At 34.4% G+C, this 25680-nt stretch overlaps 2 protein-coding genes and 2 non-coding genes across 4 annotated transcripts in view; 1 reads left to right on the top strand and 3 right to left on the bottom strand.

Annotated features, from left to right (window-relative positions):
- LOC135833157 (neuroglobin-like) overlaps positions 1-25680 on the top strand; it is a 255048-nt gene that overhangs the window by 182660 nt on the left and 46708 nt on the right. The window lies entirely within an intron of this gene.
- TRNAS-GCU (transfer RNA serine (anticodon GCU)) lies at positions 411-492 on the bottom strand. Its single transcript has one exon. It is a non-coding gene; the product is annotated as a tRNA-Ser (tRNA).
- On the bottom strand, positions 12889-12961 carry TRNAT-UGU (transfer RNA threonine (anticodon UGU)). The gene has a single exon. It is a non-coding gene; the product is annotated as a tRNA-Thr (tRNA).
- LOC135843082 (uncharacterized) lies at positions 20343-23893 on the bottom strand. Its single transcript, XM_065360829.1, has 5 exons — positions 23648-23893; positions 23453-23560; positions 22600-22793; positions 20602-20733; positions 20343-20532 (listed from the first exon to the last, which is right to left on the bottom strand). Exons 1-5 carry the CDS (start codon positions 23759-23761, stop codon positions 20343-20345), a joined length of 738 nt encoding a protein of 245 aa, XP_065216901.1. The 5' UTR covers positions 23762-23893.

The raw sequence follows: 25680 nt of genomic DNA on the forward strand, positions 1-25680 counted from the left end.
AACACTACTTGAAAAAATGAAAAAAAATTGAAATTCCATTTTAAAATGACGGTGAAAAAATATTAAGCTCGAAAAATAATTTTTCTTCGTTCAAATTAATTTTTAAAAAAATTCTTTCCGAATAAACAATTTTTTTTTTCGTGTTTAAATATAAATGCATCACTGAAAAAATATTTAAATCGAATGTACAACCTTTAAAAAATTTTAAAAAATTTTAAACTGAATACTTGACCCAAAAAACACCTCGTTTTCGTAACAAAACACACAAAAATCCCCTAAAATCATCATTTTTCGCCATTTTTTCGCCGGAAAAAAATTTTAATCGATGAAATCTTACTCAAGGAACTCATTACAGGGATAAAATCGTTAAAAAAATCAAAAAAAATCGTAAAAAAATTTTCAAAATTGATCGACGAGGATGGGATTCGAACCCACGCGTGCATAGCACATTGGATTAGCAGTCCAACGCCTTAACCACTCGGCCACCTCGTCGTTGCTGTGGAGAGCACCATATTCGCCGTGTTAATGCAACGTACGCGCGTCACCGAGGAAAGTACTTTCCATTTCGAGTTTATTCGCCCCGAAAGCTTTAATTTTTCAATTTTTATTTCGTCGATTCAATTTGCCCAGGTTAATTAGTCGTTTGAAATACGTAAAGCATCTGTGATCGTATCAACGACGAGCAAAACTTCTTTAAATTGGGTATTTTCAATTTACTTTGGTAGAAAGTTGATACGATCGAGATTTTACGAACCGTGTGTGTGGTTTATTATGCTCGTAATTTTCTACTCGACGACGATGATATCGTCGATGTTGGAAATTTCTATACAGAATAATCGTCTCTCGAAAGAGATGACAACGCTATTGCACGAAAAAAGTGAAATGAAATGTCTGTTCAAAGTAGTCCATAATTGGCAGTAAATTGTCTCAAAGTTCATTGAACGTATTGCGAATGTCGACCATAGGGACATAGACGATCTTCGGTTACATTTATGTGCGTGAATGTCTTCAGATTTCGATTTTCTGTGGTACATATATTGTACCTATTCTTCCTGCAATCCCTCACCTTGAAATATTTGGAATTTTTGCATAAATGGAGGAAATTTACTTCGGAGTTTTTTGAATTCGGGATAAAAATATTCGAAAAAGGTGGTCATTTATTCCGGAATTTGAATTTGATGAAAAAAAATTTCACATCAGAAAAGAGGAAATCTGAAAAAAATAGTTTTTGCTTATTTGAGACCAGAAAAACATGTAATGAAATGAAAAACAGTGAGTAAATTATAAAAATAATGGCAACTAAAAATAGAAATCATCAGACAATTTAAAAACATGATGCTTACTACCTATTAAATTTTCAAAGATGAAAATCTATTTTTAGTTGCCATTACTTTATAATTACTTAAGATACATTTTTTCATTCCATTACACGTTTTTCTAGTCCCAAATAAGTGAATTTTTTTTAAAAAATTACCTCCTATTCCAAGGTGGACATTTTTTTAGGGAAGCATCGTCGTTCTCAGATAATTCTAAATTTTCGTCAATCAATTTTCACTTATTTTTTGTAGCATCTTCTTCGCCATGCTCGGACATAAAATTCGAATTTATATAAATAAATACTAGGGGGTTTAGTCCTTGAGCTGCTCTGCAGACTCAACCCCAGCTCATGCCTTCGTTTTCGTTTTAATTGAGATATTATCAACTGTTTCAATCCGTAGTTCTTCATGCATTGATTCATCATGATATGTATAAGCAGTAGGTAGTTATCCAATAGAACGGTAAAAATAATTTCCATCACCAATAATGGGTATGATTTCAAAACCATTAAACAACATTTTGGAAATAATAAGTAAACTGATATGATATGCTGAAAATTATAATAGCCTCATATTGGAAAGCACAAAACTGATAGATTAGCCATATCTTTGTAATCTTCCCAGTTTAATAAGATATTATCAACTATTTGCAGTCCTTAGTTCTTCGTACTTTTTGATTCATTGTGATGTAAACCGTATCCAATGGATAGAAAAAACAATTTCCATCATCAATGATGGATAAGTTACAATTTCAAAACCTTGAACAACATTTTGAAAAATAATGAGCAAACTGATATACTAATGGAGTAATGGTTAATTTGTGCTCCTAAGTGTAATCAAGTCTATTTTAACTTGTAGGTGTTTTCCATTCTGAGGCCATTCTCTTCCTTTTTCTTCCAGAGTAATATTTGCTGCTAGAATTTGCTTCTTGTGATACCAATGAATTTCTGGATTATTTGATTTATTTCATTTAGGATGTAGCGATGTGTCTCCGGTGTTTATATATCAGTCTGTGTACCTGCGCAATTTCATGACTTATGTTTGGTGCCCTTATACTCATCCAAGATACGCTTGCCTCTCAGCATGTTATGAGAGTTCATGTTCATGTGGTGGTCTAGCCACTTGACCTCGTACCAAGTAACCGTGTTCTCATTCACTATTTTCTCAATTTCAAGCGTTTTGGTTTCATGATGTGGGTTTCTATAGAAAAAATTGCAAGTTGAACAAAATATAAGATACGCGTCCCTAGCGGCCAAGAATAGCCCATAGATGTCTTTAAGAAATAATTTCCAGACATTCAAAAGGCTGTGGAATATCTTTAATCGCTAAAAGAAACATCGTCTAATTAATAGCGTTTTTGAACCATTTCAAGCTAATACATGTTTCATACATTGTTGTAGGATCAGGGACAGATCGAAGTCATGCTGTTAGAGGTGGTGTAGCTCGTCATTTTGCCAGCAAAAAAATTGTAATTTTGCCGACAGTAATCTCGCTGGATGGCAAATTCTTATCAAAACGCATTGAAAACTAATAAATGAGATAGTTTTTTGCATTTTTCTCAAAAAAAATGAGTTTGAGTGAATTTTTATGAAGACATTTTTGCATTTTTCTCAAAAAAAATGAGTTTGAGTGAATTTTTATGAAGACATGAATTGAAGCCATTGAAATTTCCTGTCGATTGGTGTAATGATTTGTATGTTTCGCACAATAATGGAGATTTTATTTAACTTTTCATTTCTGAATTTTTGTGTAAGTACATCAAGTTTGAATATAAATTACCTAAACTTTCAAGTGGAACCCGACTTTTAAAGTGTGTGCTTCATGCAACACCGATTTTTACTTGAGAATAGACCTCAAGTTTAGTTCAGAGTAATGATAAGTTCGATGTCAATACGTCGATAGGAAATAATAGCTTCAATTCATGTCTTTATATAAATTCACACAAACTCATTTTTTTTTTTTTTTTTTGAGAAAAATGAAAAAAAAAACCGATCTCATTTCATTTGTTTTCAATACGTTTTGATGAGAATTTGCCCTCCACGGAGATAAGAATTGTGGTGGTATCCGGTTTGTCTGCAAGTCCGAAAGCCCAAAGGAGCATTTTCAAAGGCACCCGAACAAAGCGAGGGCACAAGTTTTGAAAAATGTGTTTTTCGAAAAGTAGAACAGCATCAATTTTAATGTAGAATTCAATTTTTCCACTCAACTATGAAAATTTTATCACCACCTAGTTACTTGAAATTTCAAACGTGAATATGACTACAAAATTGGAGCAACCGAAGCGAGGGCAAACGCTTTTCAATGTTTGTAGTTTCAAGAAGCAAACCAGAGTTAATTTTGAAGTGAAAAGTCAGTTTTCCACCTAAAAATTTGAATAACAATGCTTCACAACAGCAATTATGAAAAAAACGAACAAACAAACAGCTGTTATTTCGCGATAATCATACAAATTTTTGTTTTTCATAAGTTCCTGATTATTGAACAGTATTGTGATACCACAAATTTTAAAAATGAAAATCTCGCGTTGATGGTTTCGAATTTCTACTCGCAGAGTTATTTTGGCTCGATGCGACTTCTTTATGGAGGAGGGCAGAGGTTCGTGTGCTCTAATCTCTCTTAATCATGAAAATTTGCCAATTTTGAGAATTTTCTGGCTGGAAACTGAAAGTGAATGCTCTAATTGAATTAGAGGATACGAAGAACCAGATTTTGAATGGAGAGCTGGAGGAGAATGCGAGTTACATACCTTGAAAATTTAAGTAAAATGTGGGGTTTTTTTTTTTGGTTGATAATTTTTGGTCGTTTTGTCATCGCATCGAGTATATGTGATTTCTTACTCAAAAATGTATCGAATTTGACCTATTTTCATAATTTTTAATGAATTGGGGCATATGAACGCTCCCCTCCCCATTGGTCTCATATACTCATAGGATAATTTTCGAAATTTTTCGGACATCCTACTCCCCTCCCCTCTCGCTCACAATTCCAAATCGGGTCCTTTGTATCCTCAATTCGAGTATTTACTTTGACTTTACAGGTAGAAAATTCCCGAAATCGGCAAATTTTAATAATTTAAAAAAATTGGGTCACATGAACCCCGCTCCCTCCGAATCTCAAACTCTGTCAGAAATTACTCAGGATTACTTGTCGTCGCCGTCGTATAAAACAAATCAAAATTACTCGAACATAATCGTTGAGAAAAATTAACAACTTTCATTTTACAAATCAAAAGAAAAATACGAACTGTAAGTTCAGTGAACTTACGAACGTAAAGCGTATGAACGCTAAAAATAATACTGGACAATGTTCCGTGATGACGGATCACGAACGATTAACAAGATAAACTTGAACCATAACAAAATAAAGTTTTTTAAACAAATTTTAAAAATAAATAACCACCTATTTTTTTATTTATTACGAACCTAAATTTTGATAGGAAAATGAGTTCATTTTCCCAACAAACTCTCCTTTTTTCTAAATTTTAATAATTTAAAAATAATTGGGTCACGTGAACCCTGCTCCTTCCAATCTAAAATTCACCCTCTTTCTAGTACTAGGTTTCGAAATAGTATTTGAAATTTCGTAATCATTGTACAAAAAATGATTGGCAAATTGCTCTTCAACTTCAGTTGGAATTTCACCAGCTCTATTATGAAGGTTGAATATTCATCGTAATGAAATTGTTCCAAATTATTTTGACCCGATTCATTTATGACTGTATTTTTGCGCATTCATGGAGTGCGGTAAGAGGTACGGATGTGAACCAATGTTTGCAGCGTTGGCATGCCGAAATACGCTTGACCTGTTATTCCGATATTTCTAAGAATTTAAGGCAGTTGATTTCGTAGCATCTGTTGTCTTCGGCTCTCTCGTTTGTGTGGAGACTAGCTGTGAACCAATGCTTGCAGAGTTGGCATACCCAAATACGTTTGATGTCTTATTCCCGATCTTTTTGAGGACTCGCAATTAGGTTCATAACATCTGTAGTTCTCGTCCCTCGATTGTGTCGAGTGTTCATAGCGCTCTCGAGGAGATTCAGCTACTACAGCACGGTTTTGATTCAATACTCTGTGTTGGAACTCGAAATCCTGTCATATAATCCACGAAGATGTGGGTTCACCTAAAAGAAAAAAAATGTGAAGTATGTACAATATAATTTTTTTTAACAATTCGGAAAACATTAGGTACCTAGGTACCTACACTCGATCATAAAGGAAAGATAACGAAAACGAAAGCATGAATAAATTTGTAGTATCAGTATCAGTAGTTCTCGGCACTCGGTTGTGTCGAGTGTTCGTAGTGTTCTCCGGGAGGTTCATGTGCTCTAAAATCTTTTTCAATTATGAAAATTCATCAATTTTGAAGAAGTTTTGTCCGAGAAATGATGATAAATACTCACATTGTAATTGCGATACAACGGACCCGTGAGGGACTTGCAATCAGGAGGGGAAGGGAGTTGAATGTCCTCAAAATTTCCAATATGACCTTGTGGGATCCATAGGGGAAAGGAGAGAGAGAGAGGGGTTCATGTGTCCCACATTTTTTTAAAATTATGAAAAGTTGTCGAATTCGATAAGTTTTTTTAAATTAAAAAACCAAGCTAAACATTGAACGCGATGACAAAATATATGAAAATTACGAGGGAAAAACACATTTGTAAATTTTGAAGGCATATGCCCTCTCCCCTCCAGCACTCACTTGCCCGTCTCCGGTCCTTCATGTTCCAATTACAATGCACTTTGATTTTTCAGCCAAGAAATCCTCGAGTCGAGTAATTTTTATAATTGGGAAAAAATTTGTTGCACGTAAACCCCCATCCACTATTTTGAACTCCACCTGTTTCTGGTTGCAGGTTTCAAAAGATTACATATTTCGAATATTGTAATTGTTGTAAAGTAAATGATTAGCAAATCGCTCTTCAACTTCAGTTGGAATTTCAGCTGCTCTATTTAATACCTATTTCCATTGGATTCTGAGCTGTGTTGAAGAATGTTGCGTTTGGCAAGTCGTTGAGGTTGGCTCTGGAGAACATTCAAATTGGTATCCAAGAAATTATATATATCCATTGCGAGATCATTGATGCCGAATGCGCATTCTATCGTTTTTCTTGCCCGTGTGTGTCGAGCAATCATTCTGCTCGATGGAATCTATCTCACGTTGGTCTTTGCGAATGTTGGATCTAAAGTACATAGCTGAAAATGTTTACGTAAAAAGTGTCTTGATGTTGTTTTTCTTGGGATCTGAATCAGCTTCTTCCTCATCGAAAATACGGTTGACTCTTTGCCACATACTAAAACTTCGTACGTTCATCAGCCGAGCAGATTCGGTGTGCTGAGATCCCAAAATATCATCAACTTCAACAATAGATTTATGTTTTTCAAACATGGGAATCGTTCTACTTGTAACTCGCACTCTCCGATCAGAGCAAAACTGAGGTAGATCAAACGAACATGCCTTGAAACTCCGGTTACCAAAATTTCCGATTATAAAGCTGATTTTTGGAGAATTTTTGAAAATTGAAAAAAAGAAACAAAAAATTGATTTTGAGGGTGATTTTTAAACTTCTTCACGAAATCCGATTTTTTTCATGCAATGTGAACCATTAATATGTGAATATGTAATTCCTTCAATTCAACTCTCACACTCCCAACAACGGGGTAGTTTTGGACTATTCTGGAGCCTAAAGCGATTTTTCAATTTTTTCTTGGAAATTTCAAATTGCTCTGGAGGGATTAATAATGAACTTTATAGCACGTATAACTTTTCTTGGTTCTGATTGTGTATCCGCTCAATCGTTTAAGGTGGTTAGAGCGAACTTCTAGTTACCCTTTCAGAGCGATTTCAAATTTCTGGAAAAAATTAATAAATCGCTGGAGGCTCCAAAATGGTCTCGAAATCACTAGGTATGTAGTTGTTGATATGTGAGAGTTGAGTTAAAGGAATTTCTATACTTACTTATTTTTAACTTTACTCCAAAAATCAAATTTTGGTTACAGGAGTTGTGGGACATGCTCTTTCGGTCTAGCTTGGTTTCGTTCAGATCAATCGTACCACAAATGCAGAACCATGCTCTGCTACCATGTGAAAATGACTTCCTAGTATTCAATCAAGATAGTTTAGACAAAAACAGTATTATTGTAGAAATTTTTGCTCAATATAAATTATTCTTTATTTCAATCAAGATGATTGGTCCCTAACAAGAGAACCATTCGAACTAACACTCTTTGATGGGCGTAAACTGGTCGCCTCCATTCGTTGAAATTGATTGGTAAAGTGAATGATTAGCAAATTGCTCTCCAACTTCAGTTGGAATTTCACCAGCTCTATTATATATCTTTATTGGATTGGTGCTGATCTCGGTGGTGGTCTTGGCCATCTCGGTAATTCTCCCGACGTGTCATTTGCTCTCAATTGTAATGTTTGGTCAACACCTGTCTTTCACCTGAGGGTAAATCCTCTGAAAATGGCTTGTACATGGTACCATACGTTCTTGTATGTAGCAAAACCATATAAAGGACAAATGGCACATTCCATCAATTTCGAGTTTCCCAATTCTTGAAAACGACTCGGAGTAGGAGCTAGTACCTAAACATCTGTATCGAATGCTATAGACAACGCCATTTCCCCCCGTATTCTGTATTGGATTCACTTGAAGACAATCGGAACGTCGATACCCGGAGTATGTAGCAATGTAGCATGCATCGTAATCAACGAAGGAGATGGATTAATACTTTCTTTCACCAGAATACGCAACGTACGGAATTCTGCAGTCAGTCTGCTCTTTCTGCAGCTCAAGAATCCAATTGTCGACTCATTCCTCTTGCCAGTTACAAGTGACGCATATCTTAGTTCTTTTTGTCCTTGTACGAAGATCAAACTATGGAACATCTGTCTGGGGTGAACATCACAGAGTAATGTTGACTCCTTGTCCTTGACTCGATGCAGCCTCTTTTTTAAGGACGATGGTGGAGGTTCGTGTATTCTAAATTCATTTTAATCATGAAAATTTGACGATTTTGAGAATTTTTTGGCTTGAAACATCGAAATGAATACTAAAATTGTATCGAAGATACGAAAAACCCGATTTTGACTTGGCGGAGGGGAATGGAAGTTGAATGCCTTCAAAATTTAAAAAATGTGTTTTTTGGTAATTTTTATACGTTTTGCCATCTCATCGAGTAGGTATTTAATGTGATGTTTTACTCATAAAAATTATCGAATTTGATCAATTGTCATAATTTTTTTTTTAAAATGGTGGCATATGAACGGTCTCATAAGGTCATTTTTGAAATTTTGGGGTTCCTACTCAACTTCCCTTCCTCTCTTGATCTTGAGTCCAAAATCGAGTTCTTCGTATCCTCAATTCAATTCGAGTATTCAGTTGGATTTTACAGATGAAAAATTCTCGAAATCGGTGAATTTGGATAATTTTAAAAAAATAGGGTACATGAACGCTCCCTCTCAATCTCAAACTCAACCTATTTCTAGTGCCAGCTGTTTCAAAGGAGTACCTATTTATAATTTTGTAATAGTTGTAGAAAAAAATATTGGCTAATATTTTGTCCTACGAATTGCTCCAATTTTGATTGAACCTATTCGTTTTATGACTGTATTTGTGCGCATTCATGTGAGTGCGGTAAGAGGTACCGAATGTGAACCGATGTTTGTAGCATTGTCATACCCAAATACGCTTGATGTCTTATTCCTGATCTTTTTGAGAAACCTTCAGGCAATTTATTTCGTAGCATCTGTAGTCATCGGCGCTCGGTTGTGTGTTTGTAGTGCTCTCAGGGAGGTTCATGTGCTCAAATCTGTTGTCTTCGCGGTCCTCAGTTGTGTCGAGTGTTTTTAGTGCTCTCAGGGAGGTTCATGTGCTCTAATTATTTGTCTTATTTCGCGGCCTTCAGTTGTGTTGAGTGTTCGTAGTGCTCTCAGGGAGGTTCATGTGCCCTAACATTTTTTTCAATTATGAAAACTGTACCAATTTCGAAGATTTTTTGGCTGAAAAATCACTGTAAATACTCACATTGTAATTGCGATACGAAGGACCCGAGACGGACTTGAAAACGGGAGGGAAAGGGGAGCTGAATATCCCAAAATTTTTGAAAATAACTTTGTGGGACTCGTAGGGGAGAGGAGAGAGGGGTTCATGTGCTTCAAATTTTTTTTAAACTATGAAAAGTTGTCGAATTCGATAATTTTCTTGACTAAAAAATCAAGCTAAACATTAAATGCGATGACAGAATATATGAAAATAAAAAAAAAAACACGGATTTTCATAATTTTGGAGGCATAACCTCCTCCTCCCCCCTCTCTTTTCCTGCACTCACAAGCCCGTCTCGGGTCCTTCATATTCCGATTACAATGTGAGTTTTTTACTTTGATTTTTCAGTCATAAAATCCTCGAATCCAGCAATTTTTCTTAATTAGAAAGAAATTCGTGGCACGTGAACCCTTCCTCCGTCATCTTATACTCCACCACGTGTTTCTAGTGGCAGGTTTCAAAAGAGTATTTGGAATATTGTAATTGTTGTAATGTAAATGATTAGCAAATCGTTCTCCAACTTCTTTTTGGTGCTGATCTCGATTGGTGGTCCTGGCCGTCTCGGCAATTCTGCCGACATGTTACTCGTTTTCATTAATATAATCATTGGTCGAACAGTCAGATATTTTCACTATTCACGTTAGTATAGGTGTATGATGAAAGTCCATTTTTTTGCAGTTTTATTGAATGGAGGTACTATAATCTTGTTATGCTTGTATGGCCTTCTCGGGACATCTCACAAGCGTTTTTACTCGAGAGGTAAGTACATACCTACAAATAGTGATTGCAGTAACTTGAATCATATTTCCTGTGATAAAATACTTGTACGTCCTTGAATTTTAACCAAAGAGAGACCGTTTTTCATGTTTTGAAACCCTTCAGTCACACCTGAATCCGAAAATGAGAATAAATTGCTATGAATTTTTTCTGATATCCGAGCTTATGGTCTCTGGTAGAGCACATATGCGGCATTTGAATGTCCACATGTAGTGAAACCCTTTTCTCACTTCTCTGATGGGGTCCATATCATGGAGAAAGGACAATTAAATGGCGAATGAACGTGTCATGCGATCAATCAAAATGTGTTGAAAATTCGTAAGAAAGTAGAAACTTTCCATCGGAACTTTCTGAGTATTTTTGAACAATTTTGAGCCTAAAATTGTGTCAATATTTCGATAAATACCCGGAAATTTGGATCCTGTTCTGGGTTCAAAGGTTTTTCAGAAATACTCGAGAAATGTTTTGATCGTGATTTTTTATTTTTTGTGGAAATTTTTAACCTGTTCTGATAGGTTGCTTGATACTTTTTCAAAAATTTTTAAAAATTATAACAAGTGTTTGGCTCGAAATTATCTTAACACTAGCCAAAGATACAAAACACAGTATAGGAGTGCTCTTGGCCATCTCGGCAGTTCTCTTGACATATCACTCGCCCTTAATACATACAATATACATACAATCTTTGGTCGAACAGTTGGGCAATTACATTGGTAGGTACGAGGTATAAGTACTTACTTGAAAATTATTACTGTGGTATTTTATGTGCAATATGCAAATAAAATACTCTTTTTTATAGCTTTCCTAGAGTACTGATAGGCGGAGAAGACGAATCCATGAGAGGAAGATTAAAACAATATAATCTAAACCTGAAAGCATAATAGAGTTATAAAAGCTGTACTCAGTGAAACACTCACCAGAATAAGGAAGGAAACGGCACATTACGTTCGAGGAATTCTATCAAGTTGGATGTCCAATCTCTCAAATTCATCGACGCTTTCATCATTCTTTCTCGAAGTAAAATAAAACTTGAAAATTTTGTGATGTTGGGTAGGATTTTTGATAAAGTACGTAGATCTGATTCAGATGGTTGTAAATTTTGTCCGCTCTCTTTTGATAAGTCGAGCTACTTATTGGTGGAATATTTACTGCCGGTGTAATTTTTTGAAGAGCAGAATGACTGTTCCTGGAAAGGATAGCTCCTGCTATTGCGGCATCTGTCACATCCATTGTGCCATTTTCCGGACTTATAGTTTCTGTTAGACCACATGACGTCATGGGACATTTGAAGGTCTACAACTTACATGTACCTAATTATAACCTTTCCTTGAGCTTCCCTTATAGGGTCGATATCGAAAAAAGTGCAATCAAACGACGAATGGAATGGAAAATTTCCATCATCAGAACTTTTTGAGCAGTTTTGAAGAATTTTGAGCGTAAAATTTTGGTAATATTTCGTCAACTACCCGAAAGTTGGCCCTGGTCAGGGTTCAATAGTTTTTCAGAAATGCTCGAGAAATGTTTCGATCGGTGATTTTTTATTTTTTGTGGAAATTTTTAACCTGTTCTGATATGTTGATTGACACTTTGAAAAAATGCCAAAAATTATAACACACTTATTGCCAATTACATATTTATTCCCAAAGCTCTTTCTGTCTAATTTGCAAATTGAAGGGGCTACAAATGAATTTCAATTTTGAAAAATCGCGATAAAAAAAATAAATGCAGAAATGAATACTACGTCAGAAAATAAACAAATTTTGTTATGATCATTTTTTTCCTCACTCTGAAATATACAGGGTGCCCAGAAATATCGAGCACCGCTAAGAAAGTTTTTCATTAAAAATATAGGTTGGCAACGTGAAATAAATGCGTATGATTGGTGGAATGTTATCTCTCCAGTCCAACAACCAATCATGTGCTATCATTATCATCATTCACTGTGACCAACCAAAGTATTTTAGTAGAAAACTTTTTTAGGGGTGCTCGATATGTCTGGGCACCCTGTATAGCGTTTCTGAAGCTTGACAATTTTCAATTTGCTAAAAATTTCGTCAAATTTACAATTTTCGTCACTTCTAAAACTTCTTAAATTTTAGAGTAAGAAAAAAAATGACTGCAACAAAATTTGTTCATTTTTTGACGTAGAATTCATTTTTGCATTTATATTTTTCTTATCGCAATTTTTTCAAATTGAAAATCATTTTTTACCTCCTTCAATTTACAAGTTGGGCAAAAAGTCATATTAGGTAATTTTGATAATTTTTCGAAGTACTCCCGACCCCCATGGTCAAAATTAGATTTTGGCTGTTGAATTTTGAAAACGTATTTTGCCCCTTCAATTTTGAAGATTGGCTACACCTTCACATAATCTTTTTTATTAGTCGTACCAGGTTGTATCCAAATCTGAAGTTAGTACCACCAATCCTCGGACACCCTGTAGAGCTCGTATTTTTTTTTATTTTTTTTTTTTGAAAAAAATTGAAATAAATTCATAATTTTGGAAAAATTGAAAAAAAAGTGAGTTAAAAAAATTCCTCATGGTGAAAAAATTAATTTAAAATCATTCTAAACACAATTTCCCATCAAAATGATAAAAAATCACGAAAAACTACCAAAATACCTTACAAAAAACACGAAAATCAGCTCGAAAAAAATGCATATCTTTGTGAAAATTGTTTTAAAATGGCGAACCAACTACAACAACCCACTATCGTCGATAAAAAATTTGAAAAAATTGATAAAAATATATGCCCCCAGGGAGAATTGAACTCCCGACCCCTGGTTTACAAGACCAGTGCTCTAACCACTGAGCTATGGAGGCAACGTCTACCAACGGCGCGAAATAACGTATGATAACGCCACACGGTCGTCGCCGTAACGTTTCGTGGCAGTTCGCGATGGTCTCGAAACCGATAAATTGCTCGGAATTTAATATTTAACGTATTAATAATTACGTTGAACAAAGTAAAGATTATTTTAAAATGTAATGGCTTTAAAATATCGAATTTTTCATTGCTTGGAAGACCAAAAATAGGCAATAGAGTATTGTTTAAGCGAATGAAATCTTAGAAGTTTGAAGCCTCAGGTGTACATACTAGACTATACAAGTTTATTTAATTTTAGCATTTTATTTTATTTTTTGATAATAGAACAGCTGAGATGATTTTTTCTTCTTTTTTCTTGGATTTAGTTTAGAAGTGGATTAATTTTTTTTTTTTGATTTTATTTCTATGAATCGACTACAAAACTTCGAAGTTAGGCACTTCGTCAATTTTCTTTTTGATTTATTTGAAAAACTTTTTTAAATTGATAAACTTTTTCAGATTATCGAGCATAGATTTTTTAAAAGTCAATTCTTTAAACCGGTTTTTCGTAGTATCTATTTTCATGCCTTCGAATGGTGGAAAAATAGGAATTTGTATAAAAATCGGTTCGATCGATTCACTCCAGTCAGTTTTGATTTTTGAATACCTACTTCGGAAATGTGAATGTGAATGAAGGCTTCTTCATCCTGACCATGACATTGAATCAATGGTGGAAAAATGATTTCAAAATGTACTCGAATTAAAGAAAGAATTCGATAGTATAGAATTTATCATCTAGCAAATTAAATTTTTAACAAGATTTTCGTGAGATGAAATAGTGAGACAGGACCAAATTTAATAGGCCAAGGGCCAAGATTGAAAAAATTCAAAGAATATCCAAATAAGAGGTAAACAAATGTAGTTTTTTTTTCAAGTCATCATGCTTAATTATTTTGTAAACCATTACATAGAATATGTAGAATCTGTTGAAATTGAAAAATTAATGAAAATAGGTACCTACTTGATTAATTTTTGATGTACATTACATAGTCTAAAAAAAAGTTGATTAAATGAATATAAAAAAATAAGTTTTAAAGGAATACCTAATTAAAAAATAAAATTTTTAAATTAAAGTTTCTAAATGATTTTCTGCGATTGAAATGAGATTGTCATCAAGAATACTTATCTTCATTTATTCAATCCGCGTCACCGGCTTCTTTATCCATTTTCTTCATATTTTTTTTCACAAAAAATTAAAAATGGGTATGTACTATTTTGTTTTGCATCAAAATCAGGAGTCAATTCACAAATACAAAACAAACACTTGTTCGTAAAATTGCATGTTTGAGAGGTCCGTAATTTATTGTTTATTGGTGAGTTGAGGCAGGATTCCTATTCAGATAAACAAAGTGCGGTGGAAATCATGTTGAATGTTTCATTATTAAATTTGTTACCTGTACTGAAGGGTACCTAATTGATGCTTTGATATTTTTCTTGGAAACGTAATTTTTCTGACACTCTCGGTGGACTTTGACATTTGTATTCTCGAAGAGTTCAGCTTTTCCATCCTTCCGCTGTATGTTGACTTTTCCGAATATTGTCTGCTTTTTTTCGTTGGTGCATTTTACGATAACGCCAGACTCGTTATCGCACACAACACAAATCATTTTAAATTGAAAAAAAAACCATCACATCAGAAGTGTTTGAAATCATTTTCGCTGAAATATTTGAAATCCTCACGAAAAGGTATTCCCAGGTAAAATAGGCGAAATGGCCTTGTCCCAGTTTGAGAAAATTATAATGGATTATTGTTGGGTACCTCCTAACAAAAATTTTCGATCAGAATTTTCGCTCCCCAACCCACACACACCCCTCCCCCTTGAACAGATAGTCAAAAACTCGTTTTTTTTTGCGGGGAAAGATCATTTTCCACGCAGAATGTATAGAGGAAGCATGCGCCTTTCAGCACGATATTTTTCAAAAAATTTCGTCATAGTGGTGGGGGTAAAATTGACAATAGAAAACGTCGAACCGCCACAGCTCCGGATTGAATGGTTGGGCCCAAAACCTGTTTTCGCCAAAATGTGTCATTTCTCACGAGTACTTTCTTCCTACCAATCCATAAAATTGAAATTTTGTCTGTAAAAGGCTCATATTTCCAAAAAAAAAAAAAAAAAAAAAAAATACGAGTTTTTCGATTTTTTTTTTTGGCAAAATTATCTACTTTTGGCAAAATTGCCAATGAAGTCCTGTTTTCGTCAAATGATGAAAAATACTTTTTTTTGACTTTACGAGTGTATTTAAAAAGTCATAATATTTTATGCAGAAATGGCCAAAAAATTTTGTTAGTAACCAAAATTTCGAAAAATCCTGCTTTTACCAAAATTATCCTTAGAAGTCCTTGTATGTATTTGTTTTTTGCCAAAATTGTCAGAAAAATAAAGGCTCATATTTACAACAAAAAAAAAACAAACTTAAAAATACGAGTTTTTCCGCGTTTTTTTTTGTTGGCAAAATTATCTACTTTTGTCAAAATTGCCAAATTTAAAAAGTCATAATATTTTATGCAGAAATTACCAAAAAATACATGTTAGTAGTCAAAATTTTGAAAAATCCTGCTTTTTGTCAAAATTGTCAGCAAGTTCTACTTTTTAGACGAAATATTATAGGTAAAGACCTTTTTTGACATGTTATCCAAAAGTGGGCCAATTTTTTTATGGTTTGTAATTTCCATTGAAAAATTTTAATCAACTAAAATGATAAAGTTTCTGTATCTAGGCTGCTCCCTTATAACTGTTCTTAATCGTAGTATTTTCTAGAATATATCAAATTTTGGCAAAACAATAAACTCATTAAAGATCATTTTCATTATCGTGGTCGTGATGTTGATGCTCGAAAAAAAGTGCATTCATAAAAAAAATAAATGGAAAATGAAAAGAATCTCCAGTAATTGAAATTGAAAACAGCCATTTATATAATGGTAATTGAAAAATTATCAAAATGGAAGCTTATTGGTGCATTTTAATTGGCCATAACCAATCAAAACGCATAAAATTCTCATCATTGATATCTTCAGTCAATCAAAATGTCAGAGAATAGCATGAATTTTTACCTTGATCAGCTCTGCCGTTAAATGTGTTGCTGTGCTCATATTCACGAAATTAAATTAGAAATTACGATTACAAAGCAAAATTATAAGTATAAAAACGAAAAAACGAAACGATAAGTTTTTACAATTGACATTTGTGAAAAGTTGAAAATTTCACTTTTCAAATTACAAAACCATAATATATTTTCAATAACCATTATAAATGGTACTATTGAAAATCACAGATTTAACTTTTTCATTTACTTATTTTTTTTGTGAATTTCTATTACCATGCATTATAAATGTGCCTTGAGTCTTTTGCACACGAAATTTCAATTTTATGGATTGTTAGGAAGAAAGTATTTGTTAAAAGACACATTTTGGTGAAAACAGGTTTTGGGCCCAACCCTTCAATCCGGAGCTGTGGCGGTTCGAAGTTTTCTATTGTCAATTTTACCCCCACCACTGGATGAAAAATGTTGAAAAAAATCCTGATGAAAGGCCCATACCAGAATTTTCTCCCCACTACTCATGGAATCGATTTTTTCCCGCAAAAACACGTTTTTGGCTACACTGTTCAAGGGGAGAGGGTTGAGGGGCGGGAATTCCGCTCGAAAATTTTTTTTTGGATGTACCCAACAATAATCCATCGTGATCCAAATCTGAGAACAAGGCCATTTCGGCTAGTTTATATCTGAGAATACCCTTTACACCCACTTGGATTGATCGCCAGAATGATATTTTCTCTAATTTTTTGAATTTCTCAAAAATATCAGTTCTGTACCCAATAAAACACCGGTAAACAAATTTTTCCAACAGCCATGCCAAAGGTGTACAACAACGTAGTAGTAGGTAAGGTACGAATTCAATCACCTTGACCTTCGTGTCATCCCCTCCTCGCCTATCCGAAATCACTGTACAGTTCGTGAGAACGTTGGTCAATTACACGACCCAGCGACGACCATTCAATTGTCCCAACCCAGCCGATGCGAAAAAAGCAGGGAAAAAAATAATTACCTCGATCGATGGTCAGGTCGGTCATCGAGATACACACACACTCGCAATGTGGGTAAGTAAAAGGTTGGTAAAACCAAAAATTAAACTACGCAATCAATACCCCCTGGCCTGTCTACCTTTTCGAGCAATCCGGCCAAACAACACCCCCCCCTCATAAAGCCCAGCTGTTTCGTCGCTATATTAATTTATATCCTGCTATGCTCTATATAAGTATACGTAATACGTATATATAGTACAATAAGAACGAGTAAGTATAGTCGTATATTCGCCCAAGTATACATCCCTCGTCGTCTGGAAGTATCTTAGCGAAAGTTGGCCAAAACACCGTGCTTCGGTAATCCCTTACGTAATTACGTTGATAAATTAATTACTGTTTAAACAAGTCCACCGTATAGAAAGTTTTGTTTAAATTAGCTTCGTAACTCGTTCTCTCTCTCTCGCTAATGCTGCTTAGATTCCTCACGATACTCTGGTAGAATTTTACGAAAAATTTCTTCTGGATTTGGTTTCGATGGATGTAGACGTAAAGGGAAAAAATGATGAGAGTTTGCTTGGATTTTCATTTTCATAATTATTTAATCAAGTTGGAAATACAAATAGAATATGGAAAAGTTTAGGTATACCTATAGGTATACCTATAGGTACGAATGGTGATGATTTCGTGATGACTCGACAAGTTCACGACGAAGTTATGTAGTTGTGCTAATTCTTGTCGGGTAGGTCTTTTGAAATACACCTACCAAGTATTCGTCGTCGTAAAAATTTAATTAATGTAAACTTTTCGAAAGCGTAATAACAAATTCGAAAACTTGATCCGTTAACTTTACCTTACCCCTGGCCTCGTTGTCTTTATTTTACGCTTCGTCGTCGTATAGTCGTCTAAAAAACAAACACCAGAATGCATTCGTCTTCGTTACTTATCGTATAGTCTATGCTTACGTGTAAGATGTAAACTTGTTGAATATTTTTACTGCGTGTATAAATGTGCGGCTGTGAGACGAGGTACCCCTGTCTTTTGGTACATGTGCAGTGAGAAGACGTAGAGAAGAGTCGTTTATAGTATTTTGAAAAAGATACACGACGACGATCTGCTTAAACACCCCAACGAGTAGAATTTGTCGAGATTTGCGAAAAGCTCTACCAAGCGAGCATCTGGCGAATACTCTCTGGAAGTCGACTGAGTCGTTCACGTCGATTCACTTGTGCGGTCGTCATCATAACGAAATCGATTCTTTGAAAGCCTCTTTTCTTTATAGCTGGGATAAGTGTGTTTCGTGTATCATATCGTTTGTACAATTTCTCGTTTTGCTTTCCTTTTCCTCTGTCTATGTGTGTGTGTTATTGCTGGGTTTTCGCCTCACTGCGGGCTTCGCTAATCAAAAATTTAACATTTCGTGGTGCGTTTGTTCTCGTTTCCGCCAACTGGCTAATAAAAGTTTAAATCTACCAAGACCCCCGTTTGAGCTGTATACCATAATGCGTGACACGGTGTTCATTTCAACAAATTACAACGAAATATCATCCATAAATGATTATATTTTTACTCGTATTTCGCGGTAATTGGTCGTACGAGTCAATTACGTGGATTTTTTGTCCGTTTCAAGAGCTTGTTTTTCATTGTGTTCTGCGAAAATATGAGGACATGCGAGCGAGAGGTCGATATGTTTATGTTTGGGTTGTTGAGAAATGGATCGGATCGAGATGGTGTTTTGGTTTTAGAAGGAGATGGGAAGAGTTTGGAGGGGACTGCTGTCGTATATGACTACCAAACATTTTTAATGATAAATCATAGGAACTTCTTAGACTAGGTGAGATGAACTGTTTTAGGGTGCATATTTTCAGGTATTTGTTCATTTACTATACATACAGTTGAACAATTATTGCTAGTTGAGTATTGTAAAATATTGGTGAGAGGTGATTCGAGATGAGTTTTGGATGAAATTTATTTCAAAGATGATTCATGTCTGTGGTTGGATATGTCGAGTATTGGGTATAATTGAATCCGATTAATTTAGCCTAAGAAAATTAGCCGAAAAAAGGGGGTCATAGGGAAACGCTAGAGGGCAAGCTGAATTTTGGTATACTGGCCTATTTTTATACCCTAAACACGAATCCTTGGTGTCCTCACCTGTCCCTAGTGAGCTTTCCCCCCAATTGTGGATTTTAGCCCCCCAAATGAGGGTTTTCGCCCCTACTTCCCGAAATATAGTGGTCCTAGCCCAAAAATGGGGTCTATAAAAGTTGTTCTAAATTAAATTTCCTATCAGATGAGCTATGAACCAACTTCGTCCCCCCATGGGGGGTGGACATTCAGCCAATTTCAAAAAATTACCGAATAGGAAAATGGGGGGGGGACTGAATTTTGGTATACTGGCCTATTTTTGTACCCTGAACACGAATCCGGGGAGTCCCCACCTGTCCCGAGTGATTTTGCCCCCAAATGAGGTTTTTCACCACTATCTCCTAAAATTGTGGTCTTACTTAGCCCAAAAATGGGGTCGATAAAAGTTGTTCTAAATCAAATTTCCCATCATATGAGCTATGAACCAACTTCGTCCCCCCAAGGAGGGGTGGAGCTGGACTCAATCAAATATAGCGGGTTTTTGAATCTGAGCCATGATAGGTATGAAATATGTTCTTTACATCAATCTGAAATTGACTGAAGGTCCACCCCCCCATGGGGGGAGGAAGTTGGTTCATAGCTCATCTGATAGGAAATTTGATTTAGAACAACTTTTATACAACCCGTTTCTGGGCTAGGACCACAATTTCGGGAGGTAGGGGTGAAAAACCGCTGAAAATTTTCATTGGGGAGGGCTAAAATCCACATTTTGGGGAAAAATCACTTGGGACAGGTGCGGAATCCACGGATTCGTGTTCAGGGTACAAAAATAGACCAGTATACCAAAATTCAAATTTCACCCCCGCATTTTTCTATTCAACGCAAATTCACTTGAAATTGACTGAAGGTCCACCCCCCTTAGGGGGAGGAAGTTGGTTCATAGCTCATCTGATAGGAAATTTAACTTAGAACAACTTTTATAGATCTCCATTTTTGGGCTAGGACCACAATTTCGGGAAGTAGGAGCGAAAAACCTCATTTGGGGGGGCTAAAATCCACAATTGGGGGTCGTTAACAAAAGGAGATGTGATATATAAAAAAAAAAAAATAACGTGAATGAATTAATCAGTTGTTTATACCTATATTAATGAAATAAGTGACTAACGGTAGACTAATTTTCTAAAAAGAAAAACGTAAATGAAATCAGTTATTTAAATAATTACAGAAATTTTCAGTGCATGATTTTTGTATTTATCAAGTATAAGCTTTTGAGTTCGATGATTTCTTCGTTTTGCTGTCTGCATTTAAATACCTGGTCACCGTATTCTTTTTCTAATTTTTTATTATTTTCAAATAGCTTATCATACTGGTGACAAACGTCCACAAAATCCTCGTTCAACATAGAGAGCGACCGTTTCTGCCTGTTGGATTTAAATCTATTAGAAAATCAAAATTAGGTAGGTACTTTTTAGGGAAACAAAAATAATTACTTTATTTCCTCCTCTTCTAATTTTTTTACTTTTCTTTCGAGCAATTCGAGATCATTTTCTTTTTCGGACTCAGAGTCTGATAATACCATTTTCAAACACGATGAATCTCCTTCCTCATCAGAGGAAAACAAACTAAAAATCAATTAGAAAATCAATACCTATTTAGTGAAACAAAAAATAATTACACTTCTTCATTCTCTTCCGTTTTGAGGTGATTTTCTTCCGAGTTCGTCAAGTCTACTTGCAAACATAACGAATCCCCTTCCTCATCAGAGGAAAACAAACTGATGATGTTATTATTCTCTTCCATTTCCATTATTTTTTTTAAATTTTATTTATATTTTTTATTTAATGATTCTATTTTATAAATTAAAGAATTAATTTAATATTTAATTTACGAAATAAAACAACAAACACAGTACAAGATAAAAATCTAGAAATGCATATTTATTTTGTTCATATGTTTGGAAAGGAAAGATCTTTCAAAAACAGCCAACAATTGCGCGGAAAAAAATTATCTGATTAAGATCAATAATATGCTAATGACGCAATCGAAATAAAATCGTGTATATTTTGCATTTTTCATTCAATAAAGGAACACAAGACGAAGAACGACATTGCCCATATGAAAAAACAGTAGAGCCACAAAAACACGGCTCAAACGGTGACATTTACGGTTTCGTTTCGATGTTTTGCTTTTTTTTGTTCATCAATCGATAGGTTTTGCCTTGATAAATTGGTAAAACTCCTTTCTTCATTTCTCCAAAAATTGTTGTTCAAAAGAATCATTTTCAAAGTAAATCATTTGAGAACGACTCGCAAACCGGTTCATTATTTCTGACGATTTTTTTTTAGCTTTGCTGGTTTTGTGTGTGATTTTTTTCACAATCGTGAAAAATATCCAATCGGTTTGAAAACATATTTGCAACGAGTAGGTTTCATTTCATTCCTTGAAAAGAAAATATGATCAATTCATGTGACGCATTATCATGGTAAGGGACGAACAGTAGAATTTTTTTCTCTGAACGAATCTTTCACGATTTTTTTAATCGGAATTTTTTATCAGAAAATGAAAGTTTTCTTGATAATCGAATTCGAGTCATTTGTCTGATTCCTCAATTTCAAGGGCGTCTAGTTGATTCGAAATGTAGTTCATAATGTTCAATAACACCGCTGCCGTTGCATCTGTAACGCCTCCACCGTTACGTATACGATTCACGTCTAGCATTAGTGTTATGAGATTGTTTGCTATAAGATAGAAAGGGTTGGCCCATTTAAAAAAATTTTGGAAACATGACGTTTTCTTTCAAATCGCATTTTGTTTTTGATTTATTTGCGAACAAATAAAACGTGAAAATCAAAATACTGACTTTTGGGTCACTCTGTGTTCTTCAGCACATCATTTTCAAAACAAAGATTGATCAATTAATCTTTTCATCGAATTTATTAAATTAATATGTAAATAAATCTTAACAAGTACTTAAGTATTTTTTCTTTTCAATAATTACGATTGCCGAGAACTTGAATCAGAATTTATTATCAGAAAATGAATGTTTTCTTGATAATTGAATTCGAGTCATTTGTCTGATTCCTCAAAAATGAGTTTGAACGAATTTTTAATTTAATATGAATCGTTCTCGAACGAGTTGCTGAAATCAAATCTGGGTTCTCGACGTGCTTTTACAGCAGTACGTTTTAAGACAATATGGTAGGATCTTGATAAAATATGGCAATTCGTGAGGTTTTTGAGAAATTATGACTTTAAAATGATTCAAAATTTTTGATAATTTTTAGTGATTGAGATTTATTTATTCTAAGTCGAATTTTCAAATCTTGAATGACTGTACCTATTCGGTTATCGTGCGAGTAGGATGATTTTTACAAAAAAGGTTGTTTTTTAAAAATTGAATCATGACAATTGGCAATTCGGCATACAAGGAAAATGTTAGGGTTTGTTATTCTCACATACAGTTGAAGAAAATTAAGTTTAAACATTACCATCCACTTCGAATTTTATCAATACAAAATCTACACCATCGCAGATATTTCCGTTCCATCACACGGCTTTCTTCATCATCATACATAGAGCTAAAAACTTTGAGAACTGCCTTCACCAAGTTCAGCCCAACAGAAACCTCTGTATCAAATGTAGTCAACTTGGCTCTTAAATGATCATCACATCTATAATATAGCTACAAAATACTTTGATTAGACGATCTATGTGATCTACCTGTGTGGTGTAAGTAAAGGCAGGGATGCCGACGATATTACATATCGTGATAATTGAATTGATTGATTGAATAAACGAGCTATCATGATTATCGCGATCTTTGGCGCAAGGATCGCTCTTATGAAACAGGAAATCAACGTTTTATTCCGACTTCTAGCCAGGGCATATTTTTTAAATAAATTGATGATAGATAATAAAAACTTCAAGCTTTAAAATGAATTGAATATTATAATAAATTATTCATCGGATATTACTGAGTAGATGAATGTTCAACTGAAGTTTGTCAATTTTCACACTGAAGGCGAGTCGCTACAAAAGGATGTATTTCAAAACTAAGGGAAAATAAGCTACAAGGGCTTCATTTTTCAAATATCCGATGAATAATTACATTATTCAATTCATTTTGAAGCTTGAAGTTTTTCCTTTCGAAATATCATCGATTTATTCAAAAATATGCCCTAAAAGTAGTAGTAAATCGTTAATATCCTGTTGCATAATAGCAAGTTGTTACTATCGTGATATCAGAATAATCGTGATAATTCGGAAAAATTAATCAATTAACAATCGATAGTATTGGCGGCATCCCTGGGTAAAGAGAGAACTATAATTATATCAATTTACCTTAATCCTCATCCAACCACTTGTTAGCTGACTCTGGTGCAGATTATTTTCATTAACTGGTCGTAACTTTTTGCCTTCCCTCTGATAATATCGCATTCTCGTCTGAATCTAAAAAGTAAATTGCCAATCATTACTATTTTGAATGTTCAAAATTCAAATCACTCATCACTTGAAGTCCAATATTCATAATTTTACCTCATATTCAACGAAGTCTTGTCTCTGTACCGAAATGAGCAGTTGTTTCACTTTTAATATCAAACCAGTGTCATGGCAGTAAGTATGGTATGTAAGAACTAAACCGCGTCTCATTTTTTAAATAACTTGTGACTTGTGTTAATTAAAATTATCACCATCAACGATTTAGAATACAAGATCCGAAGGTTGTCGAAAAAATGTAGTCGTTCCTCTTAGAACGTACTGCTGCCACATGATGAGTCATACGAGTTCATTGGTATCAATTGATCATTATTTTCAGGAATAAGTAAGAAAAAAAGAATCCTTTTTCAGAGTGAATCATTCGCGAACGACTTGAAAACTGTTCGGTTGAATTTCTGATAATTCAGTTCTGCAAATGGATTCTTCTATCTAGATCTAGAACTATTGAAAAAATTTGCTCGTCTTTTTTAAAATGTAATTTCTCTTAAGAATCGTTCGCGAACGATCTCAAAAACCAAGTATCGTCTGATGCATTGGCCCATCTTTTATTGCGATTACCTCATGATCTGAATCTGATTTTTAGCACTGATTCGTCATCGTTTTATGCGGCTGAAAAATGAAATCGTTTCTTGAAACAAATCATTCACGAACGACTCGTTCGTTGAACCTTTCTCAGTTTTCATTCGTCAGCATTTTCTGTCGGTAATTTTTTTCATGTTCAATGATTGAAAATATTTGTTTGTCTGATTTCTCACAGAAACTTGTTCGATTCGTTTTGTTTTGAAAAGGTTCGTTCACGATCACGAATGAACGAAAAAATCATTTTCAAAATGAATCATTCGCGAACCACTTGATAATTTGTTGCTCCAATCCAATCTGAAATTATTTATCTAGCCGTACTTAATCATTTTCTACGGATGGAGTTTTTCTCAGAACCGTTTAAAATATGTATATGTTCATCTTGATTTTCAATTAAAGATTGCATTGTGACACCATTTTTTTCAAATCAAATCGTTCGCGAACGAGTTAGAATATCGAGTGTTTTTTATGTATTTTCACACTACTTGATCAATGAACGATATCATCATTTCATTTGCGTGCAAATTCGAACGGAAGAATCATTTTCGAAGTGAATCATTCGCGAACGACTCGAAAACTAGTTCGCTCAATTTCCAATAACCGTAGTTCTTTTCTGATCCTAATGCATTTCTCTTATGTTATGTTCATTTTATTTCTCGAAGATTTTATGCAATGTATGAACATATTGTATTTGCTTTTTAAACGAATCGTTCATGAACGAGTTGAAAAATTTGGTTTCTGTGAACAAATTATAATGTCACTTCAAGAATCGGTCACGTGACTAAATACAGGAGCGAAAAAAGAGTAATTTTTGTTAGAAATTGATATGAACGAAAGAATCATTTTGGGATGAATCATTCGCGAACGATTCAAAATATGGTTTGTTCTATTTTAGGCGAATTCTCTCGTTAATTTTTCGCCCACAAAATGAGCTTTGTCAGAAATGATATCAAAAGTATTAATTCGTCTTTATCAAAAAATCAGTGCAATTTACCTAATTTCTGAGGGGGGGGGGGTCGTTTGTGACTCGTGTTTTATTTTGGGTGAGTCAAGAAATTCTAAAAAAGATTTTAGATCATGAAATGGGTTTTGAGCAAATACCCCCCCCCCTTCCTCCTTCCATATTTTCCCAAATTCTGCTCTCAGAAACATAGCGAACTATTTTTAATGAATTATCAAAAAACAATTTTTTAAAATGATGAAATCCATTTGAAAAAAAAAAGACTCAGAAGATTATCAACTCGCTTCCCACTTTTCAGTCGATTACAATCAACTCGTGATGAAAAACAAGCGACAAAAAAATTGGTTAAAAATTTATTCAATATACTCGATACCATCGACACTGGTTCCATTATCTTTACGGTGAACGACAGATCCATTAAATCAAAATAAATCCCACCATTTGCGATGCGTATATTTCGACACTCGTTCAATTTCAAAAGCATCGTAGCGTGAAAATATTCGCGTTTTAATTCTTACGCTTTAATTCGGCG

This window comes from Planococcus citri, chromosome 1 (genome assembly GCF_950023065.1).
Source record: "Planococcus citri chromosome 1, ihPlaCitr1.1, whole genome shotgun sequence".
NCBI lineage: Eukaryota > Metazoa > Arthropoda > Insecta > Hemiptera > Pseudococcidae > Planococcus > Planococcus citri.